The following is a 16,567-nucleotide window of genomic DNA, read 5'->3' on the forward strand; positions in this document are numbered from 1 at the left end:
CTGGGAACTGGCTCCACTGTGTCAGGTGCCTCCCACGCCCTTCGAGCAATTAATTCTATTAACTCGTCGAAGGGCGGAGTGACCCAGGAGGAAGAAGGGCGAGCACCAAATGCCTTCAGCAGAACCGACTCATCCTCAGAAGGGGGTAGGGCCTGCCAATCACCTCTCTGTTTCAGGATCTCCAGGATGTCAGAAAAGGAGACATCCTCCGAGGGTGATTTTGGGGACCCCTCTGACTCATCTAAGTCAGTATCCGATGTTAAGGATTCTTGTGGAGAATCTAAGTGCTTCCTCTTGCACAATCTTTTCCTTGGAACATCATCGGGGGGGGGGGGCATCCGATGAGGCCTCCGAGGAAGAAGGGGCTCCCTCTGGGAGTGGCTGAGACACTGGTGCTCGACGCTTTTGTGTAGTCGTGGGTGCAAAAGAAGACAACGGACCTTTATGGGAGGGAGAAGTTGCTTCTGCTGAAGCGGTTGTCTGAGAAGACAATACCTTCCTCATAAGGTCGAAGGCCCCCGGACCCCGAGCCGAGGAATCCCCCGGTTCCGAAGAACGCGGAAGTATCTCCGACGCGAGGCCAAGGGCATCGACCCGAGGACGGGCGGTGATCCGTGCGAGCGCCGAGGGGGAGAGTCGGCACCGAAACATCGGTTCGACTCTCGGTCCCGGAACCAAGGATAGATCGTCGGCTCCGCGAGTCTGGTAATGGTTCCGATGGAGTCGATGTCAACGGTGCCGACCGAGAAAGGGACGGTTCCGGCACCAAGGGCTCCACTATCATCAGATCAACATCTCCCAGCTCCGAAGGCTGAGTAGGCCTCGGAGGAGGATCAGATGGAGATAAAGGAAGGCCTTCGAGTCTCGACACCAATTGAGAGGAGACTGAAATGAGTTTGGACAGGGCCGTGTTCTCCATTAACTTCTGCACCACATGATCTATGTCGGTGTCGGAGAGGGGCCTGGAAGATCGAGTCGAAGGAATCGAGGACGGTGCCGACCTCAACAGAGCAGGAGGTGGAAGCTCCGTCACCGGTTCCAAGACTCGAGGCTCGGTGACAGACAGAAGTTCGACACTCGGCCCCGAAGTCTGTGGAACCGGTGAACGAACCTTAAACGAAGAACTCGGAGCCGATGACATGGGCTCCGATGTCTTCGACTCCTTCGAGGATTTAGAAGCCTGGTCTGACTTGTCAAGAACCTCTTGAAAGGCAGGCTTCAAAAGACCTCTGTCCATAAGCTTCCTGCGCCTATCTGTCATGACCCTTCCACTAAAGGAATGACAAATAGAACAGTCTTCTTGTAGATGGAGAGGGCCAAGACAGTAGACACAGGAGCTATGGTTGTCGGTGACAGACATCTTCTGCCCACACTGACACCTCTTAAATCCTGACTTAGCTTTTTCAGACATCCTGTAAGAAAAAGTACTGTACACTATCAATAACACTGTCAAATTAGGTTAGTAAATCCACAGTCACAGCAATAATATTACAAGTATCCAATTCCAAGTTTAGTAGTAGGTGGGGTAGGCCCTAAGGTAAACCTAAACTATATATATATAAATTATATATATATATAAGAGTAGATAAAGGATGACCAGACCACACACACACACACACACTAAATATATATGTCAAGAATCCTGAAATTTTCAAGAAAAAAGTTAGCTTATCTTCCCAGTTGGTCAGAGCTCTTCAAAAACGATGCGATCGGTTGCAGCGGCAAACTAGATCTGAGGTAGAGGCAGAGGGAATTGTGAGAGGAAGGTTGGTCTCGAGCTTCTTCTGGATGCAAAGCTTTGCTAAGCGGCCGACACCCATGTGTAAGAACAAACGGCGAGATTGAACACTCTCACATGTGATACATTTATAGAAGTTAACTTTCTGTTAAATGATAAAATGTTGAAGTTTTTCCTCCCTCGAAAGTAACTTATCTGCCCTACAATGGAGAAGTGTTAGCAGACTGTTGATCCTCAAAAACCCGCAAGAGAAACATTCTTCAGTGGCAGAAAAGCTGTGAAGGACTTGGAACTCAAATCACTCTTTCAGCTCTGCTTCAACTGGTTAATGGTTTGAACAAGTGGAGAGTGCCTGTAAGTTTTGGTTCACAGGTTAACAGCTGAATACTACGCTAACTGCTCTGAAGGGTCATTTTAAGCCTAGCCAAAGACGCAAAATCAGAATCAAACCCTCTATTTTTATGAGGCAAAGACCTTAACCATTATGCCAAACCCACTCCCTTTGGAAGCTAGCTGGCTGTTATATCGTTAGTAAGATATAAAGTACAGTTTTGTACCTACCATAAATGTAGATGTTCGAGTGTATACACTGCTGCAGTCATTACACTTGGGTTATCCTGCCGTCAGGCGGTTCCCCAGTTGGCCTGAGTTCCAAAGTCTTGGTCCGGCGTCGGTTGCTGTCGCCTCCTCCCTGACGTCAGTGCGGCAGGGGTATATAAGATGCAGCCGACGCCATTTTCTTCAGTTTTTCTTGCCCCAGATGTCAGGTGCCCCCAAATAGGTAGGCAATTCAAATTGCTAATAAAACATACATAATAAAAGCAAACAACAACTTTCAGCTACCAGCAAATACTCCCCATAGGTAGTAAGGGGTAGAAGACATAGGTACGTACCAGCAAGTAAGAGGGGAAGGAGGGAGGGTAACCTGGACTGCAGCAGTGTATACACTCGAACATCTACATTTATGGTAGGTACAAAACTGTACTATGTTCATCGTGTTGCACTGCTGCAGTCATTACACTTGGGTATAATCCCAAAGCTGAGGTTGGGTGGCTGGTTCTATAAGGCATTAGGGGTGGCTACAAGGCCATGCAGTACTGCAGTGGCGAAGCCAGCTCTGGATTTAGAGTATAGAGGCAGATGGTAATGCTTGGTGAAGGTATGCACAGAACTCCAAGTTGCTGCTTCCAAAATATCCTTGGTAGGTACTCCTCTGAGGTAGGCAGTTGAAGTGGCTGTTGCCATAGTGGAGTGAGATCTAATGCTGCTAGGTACAGGTTTCCCATGGTGTGTATAGCAGAAATGTATACAATGTCCTATCCATTTTGAAATAGTCTGTTTTGAAATGGCTTTTCCCTGTGCGTGCTCCTGCAGCATATGCTACCAATAATTGCTCAGATTTCCTGAAAGCTTTGGTTTTGTCCAAGTAGAAGCGTAACTGTCTATGAATGTCCAAGGAATGCAGTAGTCTCTCCCCTTTATTCTGTGGTTTTGGATAAAAAGTTTGCAAATGAATAGTTTTGTTTAGAGCCACACTGGATACCACCTTTGGCATAAACGTAGGGTTAGTTCTTAAAGACACCCTGTCCTGGTGGAAAATGAGGAAAGGTTCCACTGCCATTAGTGCCTGTAATTCTGAAACTCTTCGTGCTGATGTTATTGCCAGGTGTAGAGCAGTTTTCCAAGAGATATATTTTAATTCTACTGTGTTAGCTGGCTCAAAAGGAGGTAAAGTCAATTTTTCCAAAACAAAATTGAGGTCCCAAGTTGGAGTAGGTGCTCTACGGGGCGGTCTTATGTTTTTAGCCCCTCTGAGGTAGTCTTAGCAAAGGATTAGAGAAAATTGGTGGATCCATGTTGTAATGAGCAGAGATGGCAGAGGCGTGGATCTTGATGGATGAGAAAGAGAGTCCTTTGTCCAGCATCTCAGTTAAATATTGTAGTATCTGAGGAATGTTTGGAATACGAGGGTCAAGGCTGTGTGCTTGGTTCCAGGCACAGAATCTCTTTCATTTTTCCGAATTGGCTTTCCTGGTACTAGGCCTTCTGGCCTCCAGAATGACATCCATAACAGCTTTTGAGAGTGGCATTGCCTGCTTGACTAAGGAATCTTCTATGCAGCTAGGTTTAAGGTCTTTAGCTGGCTGTGTAGTATCTGATTGTTGTGCTGAGTAAGCAGATGTGGGATTTGAAGCAAAATCCAGGGTGGTCCTTGTGCTAAGTTCTTTAAGATTGGGCACCAGTGCTGGCGTGGCCAGTCTGGTGCAATCAGGATCATCTTTGGCTCTTCTTGCCTGGCTTTTATGAGTACCTTTGGCAGGAGAGGTAGTGGTGGGAAAGCGTATACTTGTAGGTTTTTCCAGCTGAATGAGAGGGCATCCACTTTCCATGCTTGTGGATGGTAACTCCTTGTGCAGAATTTCTGTAGCTGGCAGTTCATTGGGGATGCAAACAGATCTATGTCCGGGCTCCACCATTTCTGTGCTATCATTCTGAATATCTGTGGATTCAACTCCCATTCGTGGGGATCCATGATGTTTCTGCTTAAGTCGTCTGCCAGTGTGTTTTTCTCTCCTGGCAGGAATTGTGCTTGCAGATGAACTTGATAGTTTAGAGCTGTGTTCCACAAGGTCATGGCTTGCCTGCAGAGGGTAGGAGTGAGTACCCCCTTGCTTGTTTATGTACCACATAACTGTAGTGTTGTCCGTCTTTAGTAGTAGTTGTCCTGGATGCAACAGGTCCTTGAAAGCTATAAGTGCATTTTGTACAGCTAGCATCTCTTTTTGATTGATGTGAAGATGCCTTTGTTCTGCGGGCCACTTGCCCTGAATACAGTTGCCTGCCATGTGTGCTCCCCAGGCGTAATCCGATGCATCTGTTGTCAGTGTTTGCCTGGCTGTGGGTTGAGTAAAAGGCTGTCCCTTGTTGAGGTGACATGATTGAGCCCACCATTGAAACTCCTGTTGAAGTCAAGGAATTAGTGGTATAACTGTTTCCAAACTTTGACAGTGTTGAGACCATACATTTTTTAGGTACCACTGTAGTTTCCTCATATGCAGTCTGGCATACCGAATTAGTAGTATGCAAGATGCCATGTAACCAGAGGCCTGCAGAATTTTTCTTGCAGGGAGTTGAGTCTTTGTTGCCATCAATTGAAAGTATTGAGTCAGTTGTCCTTGCTTGTCTGGCGTGAGATAAGCCATCTGGGCCGTTGTGTTCAAGTTGGCACCCAGGAATATTATCTCTTGTGAGGGCGCTAGTTTTGATTTCTTTTCGTTTACTGTGTACCCCAGGCAACTTAATAACTTTTTTACAAACGCCAGATGCTTTAGAAGAATGTCCTTGCTCTCTGCTTGAATCAGGCAGTCGTGCAGGTACGGATAAATTTGAATTCCTTTCTGTTTGCAAAATGCAATTACTGGTGCCAGGCGCTTTGTGAACACCCTGGGCACAGTAGATAAGACAAAGGGCAGTGCAGAGAATTGATAATGCATTGAACCAGCTATGAATCTGAGGTATCTTCTGCAGTTTTGTCTGATAGGGACATGCAGGTATGCCTCCTTGAGGTCCAATGTCACGAGCCAAGCTTTCTTGCCCAGCATGGGAAGAGGCTGCTGTAGTGTCAACATTTTGAATTTCGGAACATCCAGGTAAGTGTTTAGAGAAGAAAGATCCAGAATGGGCCTCCAGGCTTTGTCCTTCCTGGGAACTAGAAAGAGTCTTGAGTAAAATCCTTGTCCTTGCTCCTGTGGTGGTACCTTCTGAATAGCTCTCATATCCATGAGTGCTGTAATTTGTTTTTGAGCCTCTGCCCATTGATTTGGTGGCAGATTTTGCATTCCTTTTAACCTTGGCAGAGTGTGAAAGTGGAACCTGTAACCTTGAGATACAATGTTGAGAACCCATTTGTCTTTCGTGAGCATATGCCAATTGTGATAAAAAAGTGCCAGTTTTCCTCCCAAGGGGGCTGCCAAGAGAGAGTGGTTTGGCAGCTGTGGCGGGAAGTCATTGGGGCTGCTTTTTATATGGTTGGGTCTGTCTTCCCCTTCTTTCTGGCCTGATGCAACCCATTGTCGAGGCCTGTAAGGACCTTGTGGTTGACCTCTACCTCTTGGATGTCTGTATCTGCCCCTTTGAGGTCTGTCTGTAACTGGAAAGGACCAATTCTTAGTTGGCCAATTTCTGCTAAATCTAGGAGGCTGAACCTGTAAGAAATCTTTCACCGTTTGCATAGATTTTGCCTTATCCTCCATTTTCTTTAATACTTCTTCTGCCTTAACTCCAAATAACACATCCTGCTGTAAAGGTGCATCCAATAATTTTGCTTTAACATGGTCTGGTAATGTATGTTCTTTTAACCAAGCATGTCTTCTAATGACAGAGCCTGTAACGGCTGCTCTACAGGAGGCCTCTAAAGAGTCAAAACCACATTGCAAAGTATGTTTTTCCACCTGTTCAAGCTGCATGCAATAAATCCTGCATTTCTTTAAGAGTAGGAGGATCTGAATCTGGAAGCATTTTTTGTTTCAACTGAGACAGTAGAAATTGCTGATATTTTAGCATGTGAAACTGGCAATTTAAGGCTCTCATTGCTGAAGTTTAAGACGTATATACTTTCTTTCCCCATCTGTCTAATGCTCTGGAATCTCTGTCAGAGGGAACTGGATTCTTGGCTGATGAAGCCTTAACCCCTTTGGGTACCTGGGAAATAGTTTCAGGGTCAGCGACAGGGCTTTTGTATAGAAATTTGTGAGAGTCAGGGATTCTGTAGTATCTGTCAGGTTTAACTGGGTCTGGAGGTAAGGAATCAGGATTTAGGCTGGATTCAGTATACACATCATCCACAATATCCAACACTGGCGGAATAGCAAGGGGTCTGTGTTGAGGTAATAAAAGGAAGTCTCTGAGCCTTTTCTTGGATTCTGAGTAATCCTGGCCTTCCCAATGGAAATGTTCCCTCGTGGTATGCAAGGTTTCCTCAAAGGAGTAATCCTCAGGCGGAGAGGCTGATGGAATTGACTCCTCAGTATCAGAATCCTCATAAGGGGGTAAGGAATATCCTAGGTCTGAGAATGAATCTGAAGAGATGGACACCTGGTCGGATGAGTCACAGTCTGCATCCTTTGAAAATAAACACCAAATGAAGAGTAAACCACACTGGAATCCAAAATAAAGGTTAGCGCTTTTGTTTACTATATTAAGCAAACTTCATCAGACAAAACTGAATAAAAATACAACCATATTTATATATAAAAATAATTAGTATGACATCATTTCCTTCAAAACAAGACCAAGCCTCTAATTAAAGTACCAAACCACAAGAAAAATGCACCCATAGAATGTTCAAATAATAAATAGGATGTGTAAAAACATTCAATACATAGAACATAAAACAAATAAATGACCATGTAAAGCATATAAATATTGTATATGTGTTTGTCATCTCATTAATGCCCTCAGTTTCAACATACTTTTAATCGAAACTGAGTCATTCATCCCTGGGGCAGATAAGGCATTAAGCCTCAGCTGCCAAATTAATTCCCTCTCTTCTATTTTCAAATCTATAGGACCCCCTCTCACATTTTCATAAATTTTTTCAATAACCAAAAATCTGAATTCATGTTCAGGGAAGATGTTAATATGCCTGGCTAACGCATTGTTCAAATTTATTGATGGCATAAATATGCTCATAAATCCCGCTTTTAAGTGGTCTCCCAGTTTTGCCCACATAAAAAGCTGGACATTTCGAACATAAAGCCAGGTACACCAATCCTTTAGTATTACAATTGAATTTATCTTTGATATCATAATTCCTTCCTTTAATACTAAATTTGTTACCCACTTGTATGTATTGACACCAACGACATGCCTGGCATTTGTACATACCACAATGAGGCGAATGACATCTTGTAATATTTCCCTCAACAATATTTTTCAAGTTCAGTCCTTTTCTAAACACTAAACTGGGTGAATCACCCACTTGGTGTCTGACATTGGCATCATCCACAAGAAAACACCAATTCTTAGTCATGATGGATCTTAAAAGGGGGGCATCGATAGAGAAAGTGGTAATGAAACTCAGACTTGCTATGTCTTTATCAGAAAGTTTTTCAATTCTAGCTATGTCTTTATCAGAAAGTTTTTCAATTCTAGCTAAGTCTGACATAGTCACTTCATCAATAATAATATCCTTATTCAAAACATTTCCCCCTTTAGAAATACAAAGGGCTGAATAACTATTTATTGTCTGAGACCTAGAACTATCATGCTCACCATTCAAAAGAGGTATGAAATGACCATTTGACCTTTTCACAGAAACCTCGTAAATCAATTCATCAATTAATTTGCCAGGGTAACCCTGTTTGGTGAACAAATTCTTCATAAAAATGCATTCATCATTGAAGTCACATTCCAAGGAAACCATCCTTGTAGCCCGAACAAGTTGACCCTTGACGACACCTCTCTTCTGAAAGAAGGGATGGCAGCTCGAAAAATGTAAAAAAGAATTAGAATATGTTATTTTCCTGAATATTTTGGAAATAAACATGTGGGTATTATAATTCTTAATTAAATCCACATCTAAAAGGAAATCCTATCAGTATTAAATTCCCATGTGAATTCCAAAAAATCTGTATATTTTGTGATGTGTCTCACAAAACATTCAGCTGAAGTCACATCCCCTCGCCATAAAATGAAAATGTCGTCAAGGTAACGGGTGTACCAAACTGCTCTCTCCTGGAAGACAGTATCCTCAAAAAGGAATTTCGTCTCCCAAAAGGCCATCACAGTGTTTGCAAATGTAGCTCCACAAGGAGAGTCCATGGCTACACCCATTTTCTGCAAATATAGTTCCTTGTTGAAAATAAAATAATTGTTGTTCAAAACAAGTTCTAACAAATAAATAACTAACTCAATACATGGGCCATCGATCGATTTCCCCACCATGAATTCTCTAACCCAGTCACACCCGATGTCTTGGGGAATTACGGTATACAAGTCCCGTAATATCAATGGTGAGAAAATTCAAATTCTCTGAAAATGGGAAGTTATTCATAGCTGTTAAAAAGGCCCACGAGTCTCGGCAAATCTGAGTCTGATCCTTCAGTACAAATTTAAGCTTTGCATCGACAAATTTGGCACACCCATAGATTATAGATTGCCTTCCGTCAATAATCGGACGAAAGGGAGGATTATTAAGATCCTTATGTACTTTGGGTAATCCAAATAATATAGGGGTCAAGGGGTGCTCTATTGATAAAAAATGGTATAAATCAACGTCAATGTGTCCCTCAATAAATAGATCATTTATGAAGCCTTTTAAATGCTGATGTGCTCCATTTATTTCATTGAGGGAAACTTAACGTAAGAATCAGATGCCAATAAAGAACAAATCTTATTGTCATAACATTCACTGTCCATAAAAACCAACCTACCTCCCTTATCAGGCTTCATGACCCGAATTGTTGGCAAATTTAAGACCTGCTAGGATGTCTCTTTCAATTTTAGATAGATTAACATGTTGATTATTGGTATACTTTCCTAATAAGTTCCTTGAAATCGTTCTCACAAATCTTCTCAAATAACAAGATTGAAGGATGTAGTGGTGGATTAAATACACTAGCCACCTTAGCCACCTTGAAATCTCTAATCAGGATCAGGCTAGAATTATTACCAAAAAGTACACTTAAATTCAATTTCCTTGTATACATTTTTAAATCTATCAATAATCTAGCTAGGTCACTGTTAACTGAGGGAACAAAAGACAACCCCTTAGCAAGAAGAGGGCCAAAGAGGCGCTCTGCTTGATATGTATGGGCAGTCTATTCCAGAGTATGGGGAGTCTCTGGGTCAGGAACCTATCCCTCCAGCATGTTTTGTTCATTGTGATGACAAGGTTTAGATACCTGGAGCGTGTGGCTCTGAGGAATTGGGATTTCTTTAAGTGGAGCATGTCCAACAACTCAGGGTTTGACATGGCCTTGTATGTTAAGCAAAGATTGCCTCTGAGTAGACAATATGCCTCAGAGTATAGCTGGAGTTTTTTTAGATGGTCAGTATATGGCATCTGCTTTAGGCCTGTGATTCTTTTAGTGAGGTATTTCTGTGGCCTTTCAAGCTGTTGCAGATGTCTTGTGAGGTACATACCAAAAGGGGCATTATACTCTATAATGGGTCTAATGAGGGATGAGTACAGTGGGACAATGACCTCCTTTTTTATGGATGAAAAGCCCTTAGTGATGAGGTGTGCCACATAGAAGGATTTCCTGACTGTTGTGGCAATGTGGTTATCGAAAGTGAGACCACTGTCCACCTGTGTCCCTAAGTCTCTCATCACACTTTCGATGTTTAGTGTACTGCCACCTATGTGGTGATTCATGGGTACATGTTTTTTTCCAAAGGGGATAACTATACATTTCTTGGCATTAAGCTTGAGCCCATGGCTCTGGCACCAGGCATCTGTTTCTGTAAGGCCCTTTTGTAGAATATCCGCATAATTTGGGGATTCAATAATGGCTCCCAGTTTGCAGTCATCTGCAAACTTTGTTAGCCAGAGTCCCTTAGTGTTGGCCTGTACTTCAGAGAAGTAGATGCCAAACAAGAGTGGTCCCAGGACTGAACCCTGAGGTACTCCACTTGTCACTTGTCTGGAGCTGGATTTGGAGTCGGCTACTTTTACTGACTGGGTTCTGTCAGTAAGCCAATTAGCAACCCATTGAGTGATGTAGGGATTTATGCCCAGCTTAGTAAGTTTATCTATGATTCCAGAGTGGGGGATGGTGTAAAAGGCCTTGGCGAGGTCCAGATAGGCTGTGTGGACTGCCTTACCCTCGTCCACAGCTCTGGAGACTGATTTGAAGAAGTCAATCAGATGCAGTAGACAAGATCGGCCCTTCACAAACCCAAACTGGGTGGGGTCTAGTGTTTGAAGGTTGCCAATGTCTTTGTTTATAAGTTCCATGATAATGCGTTCCATGCCCTTGCAAGTCAGGCTTGTCAGACTGATGGGACGGTAGTTCCCGGGATCCAAGGTGGATCCTCCCTTGTGGAGCGGGATAACTGTAGCTGTGCGCCACTCAGTGGGCACGAAGCCTGAGGTGAGGCTATGATTAAACATCACACTTAGGTGAGGTGCCAGTTCATTTTGTAGTTCATGTAGTACACAGCCTGGGATGTTATCTGGTCCCATGGATGCTGTATTCTTAGCTTTGGAGAGTGCGGTTTCTACCTGTGTGGCCGTGATTATCGGAATTTGGCAATCTTTTGGTATTGAGATGGGCCCTTTAGGGGGTGAGAGTGGGGTGAAGTTGGCACTAAATCGATCTGCCAGGATATTGGCAATATCCTTGGGATCAGTATATTTAATGCCATTAAATATTAGCTCTGTCCGTATCCATTAGTGACATTCTAAACCCTGGACAAGGGAGAGCACAAGACGCTGAAGTTCCTGGAGACTGGTCGCCCTGATCATGCGATCCTAAGGCAGTTCTATGTACGCCAGAAGCTGGTAGGTTTGATACATTGTGTACGGCACTCATAGTAGGATTTCCGGTTTCACGAGACAAGCCGGATGCGACTTGACAAGCCAAAGCATCCACACGCTGCATTAAAAGTTCAATTAAAGCAGTCAGCTTGCCAACAGCTGGATTGCTGTTGTCAAGAGATGAATCCATGGATTTAAAAAGTAATTGAGACTGCGGTGTGGTAGAATCCTCTATCCAAAACAAGAACACTTAAACTGGTAAAAAAACAACACTTGAAAATAAACACCAAATGAAGAATAAACCACAATGGAATCCAAAATAAAGGTTAGCGCTTTCGTTTACTATATTAAGCAAACTTCATCAGACGAAATCGAATAAAAATACAACCATATTTATATATAAAAACTAATAATTAGTATGACATAATTTCCTTCAAAACAAGACCAAGCCTCTAATTACCAAACCACAAGAAAAATGCACCCATAGAATGTTCAAATAATAAATACGATGTGTATCTTGGTCTTGTTTTGAAGGAAATGATGTCATACTAATTATTAGTTTTTATATATAAATATGGTTGTATTTTTATTCAATTTTGTCTGATGAAGTTTGTTTAATATAGTAAACGAAAGCGCTAACCTTTACTTTGGATTCCAGTGTGGTTTATTCTTCATTTGGTGTTTATTTTCAAATGTTGTTTTTTTAATAGTCTGCATCCTGTCTAGGCCTTTTATCAGGAGGGGTATGCGACCCCCTGATCAGAGTGATTAGGTCTTCGGCCATCTTGAGCATTTGTTTTTTAGGCATGGGGGCCTGTGCTGGAGAATGCTGTATTTGTTTCTTTGATTTTAAAGCTGGCTTAGACTTAGCAGGGGGTTTAATGCTTAACTGAGTAGGTCTGAAAGCACCCACTGAAGCTGCGGGTAGCTCAGCTACTCCGGATCCCTCTGAAGGGTTAGTTTCGATAGGTTGAATAACTTGTGCATCCAAAGGCTCAACCATCTCCACGTGGGAATCAGTGGCGGCCTGTGGTTCTACAGAAGCGGTCGTCAGGGGCTGCGAAGGTGCCTCACTGAAAACCGGAGACTGGCCTAGAAGAGGCTTCGTTGTCAGTTTTTGGCCTCGGATGCCTATCCTTGTCTTTGCGCTTTTTATGTATTTCGGTCATCAGTAGTTCCGACAGCATGGTATAACTGAATTTTCTACCAAAATAATGTCGGGCAAAATCAAACCGACGTTTAATAGTGCGTTTGTTAAACCTAGCACAAAACCGACAACCAGTGGCATCGTGGTCTGGGCCTAGGCATGGGATACAATAAGAATGGAAATCCTTATGAGGTATTTGCTTCCCACAAGAAATACAGTTATTAACTTTTACTGACATCGGTCTGAGGCAAGAAAAAGTTTCCCCACCGGGGTACTTAGCTTTGTAGAAGACTTCGGCTCTGGATTCGGAATGAAAATCTCAGGAGATGGCCGACCGGCACTTGCGAACTTGCTTTTGCTTCGGGCACCGCGCGGCAAGAAAGACGGAAGAAAATGGCATCGGCTGCATGTTATATACCCCTGCCGCACTGACGTCAGGGAGGAGGCGACAGCAACTGACGCCGGATCAAGACTTTGGAACTCAGGCCGACTGGGGAACTGCCTGACGGCAGGATAACCCAAGTGTAATGACTGCAGCAGTGTAACACGATGAACATCCCCAAATATGCTAAGGCTACCGCTGCAGTAATCAAATGATCATCAACTATCTGACAACTTGTTCAGCTCTGTCACACTCCTATAGTCTTGTAATAAAATAAAATAAAATAAAAAAAGACTTCTTACGAAAGACCAAACAAAAGATTCCAGGCAAGCACTGAAAAGCTGCCTTTTCACATTATTCAATAAAAGCTGGCTCCTCAGCCAAGCAAGCCTTCTAAAATCTGTTTGCAGAATCAGTCTCTCACAGGAACATGTGGTGTTGATCTCTTCTGGGGACTTCAGCCATCGAAAACTCTGAAAAATCGCAATTGTAAAGACCAAAGTCAGCAATAAACAACATAACACTCAAAAGCAAGAGTAAAACAAAGGTGGTAGGGGCTGCTCTCCTTTTCCTTTAGAGTGTCCTATATCATCATTCTTGGTGATGGGAGGAGACCAATATTCAAAACTTTAACAGTGCTGTCTATGGGCAGATGTCCACTTGAAACCAATTCCCAATTAGGAGTGATACTACAGCAGTGATCTTTATGACGAACATCCAAAGCTATGCACAGGCTTTACAGCCGAGTTAAGGATGAAGAAATGTGCTGATAAAAATCTTTAACTCACTTCCACTCTCCATGATAGTAAATGCTCTTATATTCATTCCAAACAAAAAAAGCCATCACGTGAGTAGTACTAAAATATTCAAGAAATAAATCAATGCTCGTGTGCATACCCACAAACACGCACTGTACACAGCTGTTCCTATTTCTGCAATAGCGTACCGAAGGAGTGCTCTGATACTTTTATTTTGTTTTAAACTCTGTACTATATGCAAAATTGCACACAATTTAAGCCTACTGCAAAAGGGGCTTCACACAATTCACCCTAAGCAATTGTCAACATACCCTGTACTGCAAGAAGCTGTTCTTCTGTCGTCCATCTGGCATTTATTTTCTGATTAACCTAAAAAAAAAAAAAACCCATAAATGCAGCATTTAACAATGGCAAAGTGCTCTTTATAAAGCACTAAGTCGTAGCTTATCATATCAAAGCAAGCACTATGGAATTTATCAAAATTTAACAGTTAACACCTTTAAAATAACAGAAAAAAAATGCAAGATGTTCTTCAATCAACAGGAAAATAACAGAAGAACTCAAAAGGTAAGAAATAAGGGAAACGGAAAAAATGGGATACTGGCTGGAATATGTTTTCCCTCCCTCAAACAACACAATCTATATTCAAAAGTTTATAGTCAACTTAAGAACACATTCCCTGGACAGTGCTTTCACTGCACAATTTAAAGCATACATTTACACTTCAACCTAACAGTACTGGTTTCTGCAAGGCACCTTTTTTTTTTTTTTTACCTCTGGCGGCTTAAATTCCTCTATGCCTCCTTCCAGCTTCTGCTTCAATGCACTGTTTACCTGTTTTGCATTCTGAACCTTAAAATAAAGGGAACATTTTTTTTTACTATAGTATTAATGTGTTATGATATAGTTTATAATTATACAGAAAACCACAAATAATCCAACATTACAGTAAATAAAGAATTCAAAGCCATCAGTCAGTCCACGCCAGTACTTGGGCAACAATATTATAAAAGACAAGCTATCTTACAGAACAGTTCAAGTCATGGATAACAACATTCTCACCCCATAACCTTACAACTGCAGAGAAATTACCAGAACTGTAGATGTTCAAGGAGATTTACTGTTGCGGTTTTGACTCTTGGGATTTCTGCCTACAGAAGCTCAAATTCCAAAGCTATCACCCTCCCAGAGTCGGATGGCATGATTTCCAGTTTTCTTCTGCCCCTGACAAAAAGTTAGTTACCTGGTATCCAGAGCAACATCTACTAAAGGGATGGCCCAACCAACAGACAAGGACAGGATGAGGGATATTAGGAGGGAGAAAACACAGTGGGAGAAGAAAGCAAGGAACCACCTCACCCACACAACAACAGGCACAGAAGGGATGGAGGGTTGGAACTGGTACTCGAACATCTCCAATTACAGTAAGACCCTAACACAACTTATCTATGTTCTTCATAATTCACTGTTACAATTCTGACCCTTGAGAAGACTCCCAGAATGAAGTAACACAGGGTGTCAGGTCTAAAACAGGAAAGGGACACCAAACCCTGCAATACAGCTGAGGCAAAACCTACCCGCTTAACCTGGACATGGTCTCTAACTGCATGTCAAAGGTGGAGAGAAGGCCAGACAGGTGCCTCCAAAAGAGCCTAAGTAGTAACTCCCCCCTTAAGGAAGGCTTTGGTGACAGCTATGAACCTAAAAGATTGAGCTCTTACCTTCTCAGGTATTTTGTTTCTCATAGTGGATGTAACAAAAGGTAATGAAGTAGGCAATCCACTTTGAGATAATATTGCTTACAGTCTTACCTTATTTTTCCTTTGTAAAGGAAATAAAAAGCTGCTCTGACCTTCTACTTAATATTTTGTTCTGTCCGGAAAAATATCCTGAGTTGCTCACACTCACAGAATGTAAAAGTTTCCCCCCAACTTGTTCTTGAGGGGAGGAGGCAACTAGGAGACAAACTGCCTTGGTTTAGGGTCAGTTCAGTAACCATGTTTTTCTTGAAAGAAGGTTTGGGTGTAGGATGACTCTGTCTTTATGGGGAAAAAAAAGATGTGCTCCCTACACATGACAGCCTGAAGTTCAGAACGCTGTCTGGTTGAGGTAAAGGCTGCTAACAAAACAGTTTTACACTATATTAATTTTGTGGTGGTGGAAGCAGCTAGCTCAAAGGGTGACAATGTTATCTTTTACAAAACAAACTGAGGTCCCCCAAGGTGGTGCTAATTATGCCCCCCCCCCCTTTTGAGATTTCAGATGAAATATCCGTTTCAGGAATCACTTTTTAGGCAGCTGAAGTGTCAGATAAGCAGACATGGCTAAAGCACATACCTTGAGAAATGCAAAAAAACAAACTGCTTTAAATACATTTGACAGGTAAATGAGGATCTAAGGAAAGCTGAGCCTGGCTTGGGTCCTTTCCTTGCTGCCTTGTCAATGGAAAACCTTTTCCACTTGACTATGTAACACTTCCAGTGATGGGCTTTCTAACCTACCTCTGTGCGTGTAGAACGTCCTCTGTAAACATGTGTCTGAAGGGGACTTGACAGCGAATCACCCACACTGTAAGACTCAAACTGCAAATTTTGATGTATGACCCACTTCCTTGGTTTGGGTAAGGAGGTCCATCTGCTACTGCAGCTGGGGCTACTCCATGGCAAGACTTAGAAGGGGGTGGGGATAAACAGTGCTGCCTTGGCCAAAAGGATAGTAGACTCTTCTTTGGACTTTCCTTTTTGCTCTTCAGGAACACCCAAGTGATTCCTTTTTTACTAATTGTATCTTTTTAAACTGCCAAAGTATAGTATTTTAGTGGAGCTTTTCTCCTCGGGCCTCTGCTGAAAATGGACATGTATCCAGCCAGACTAGCCCGGTTAACAAATGTAAAATAAAATAAATAAATAAATGAAGAGAACGGGAGGAAAAGCATAGAAAAATAGACTTACCCATGACATGGAGAAGACATCTAGTAACAAAGTCTCTTGCTTGGGAATCTCAGTGCAGCATTTCCAAATTTGTTTACTTTCTGGAGAAGATAAAAGGTCCATCTCTGGCA

The 16,567-nt window shown here is 42.5% G+C and overlaps 1 protein-coding gene across 4 annotated transcripts in view; it reads right to left on the reverse strand.

The window, feature by feature from the left end:
• RCOR3 (REST corepressor 3) overlaps nucleotides 1-16,567 on the reverse strand; it is a 1,455,897-nt gene that overhangs the window by 272,796 nt on the left and 1,166,534 nt on the right. For all 4 annotated transcript variants that reach the window (XM_044061710.1, XM_044061718.1, XM_044061701.1 and 1 more), the window contains 2 exons: nucleotides 14,281-14,358; nucleotides 13,818-13,875 (listed from right to left, as the gene is read on the reverse strand). In XM_044061710.1, the coding sequence (XP_043917645.1) occupies nucleotides 13,818-13,875; nucleotides 14,281-14,358 (136 nt within the window). The remainder of the gene's footprint in view (nucleotides 1-13,817; nucleotides 13,876-14,280; nucleotides 14,359-16,567) is intronic.

This window comes from Protopterus annectens, chromosome 1.part0 (assembly GCF_019279795.1).
Source record: "Protopterus annectens isolate FY-2018-M chromosome 1.part0, PAN1.0, whole genome shotgun sequence".
Classification (NCBI taxonomy): Eukaryota; Metazoa; Chordata; order Ceratodontiformes; family Protopteridae; genus Protopterus; species Protopterus annectens.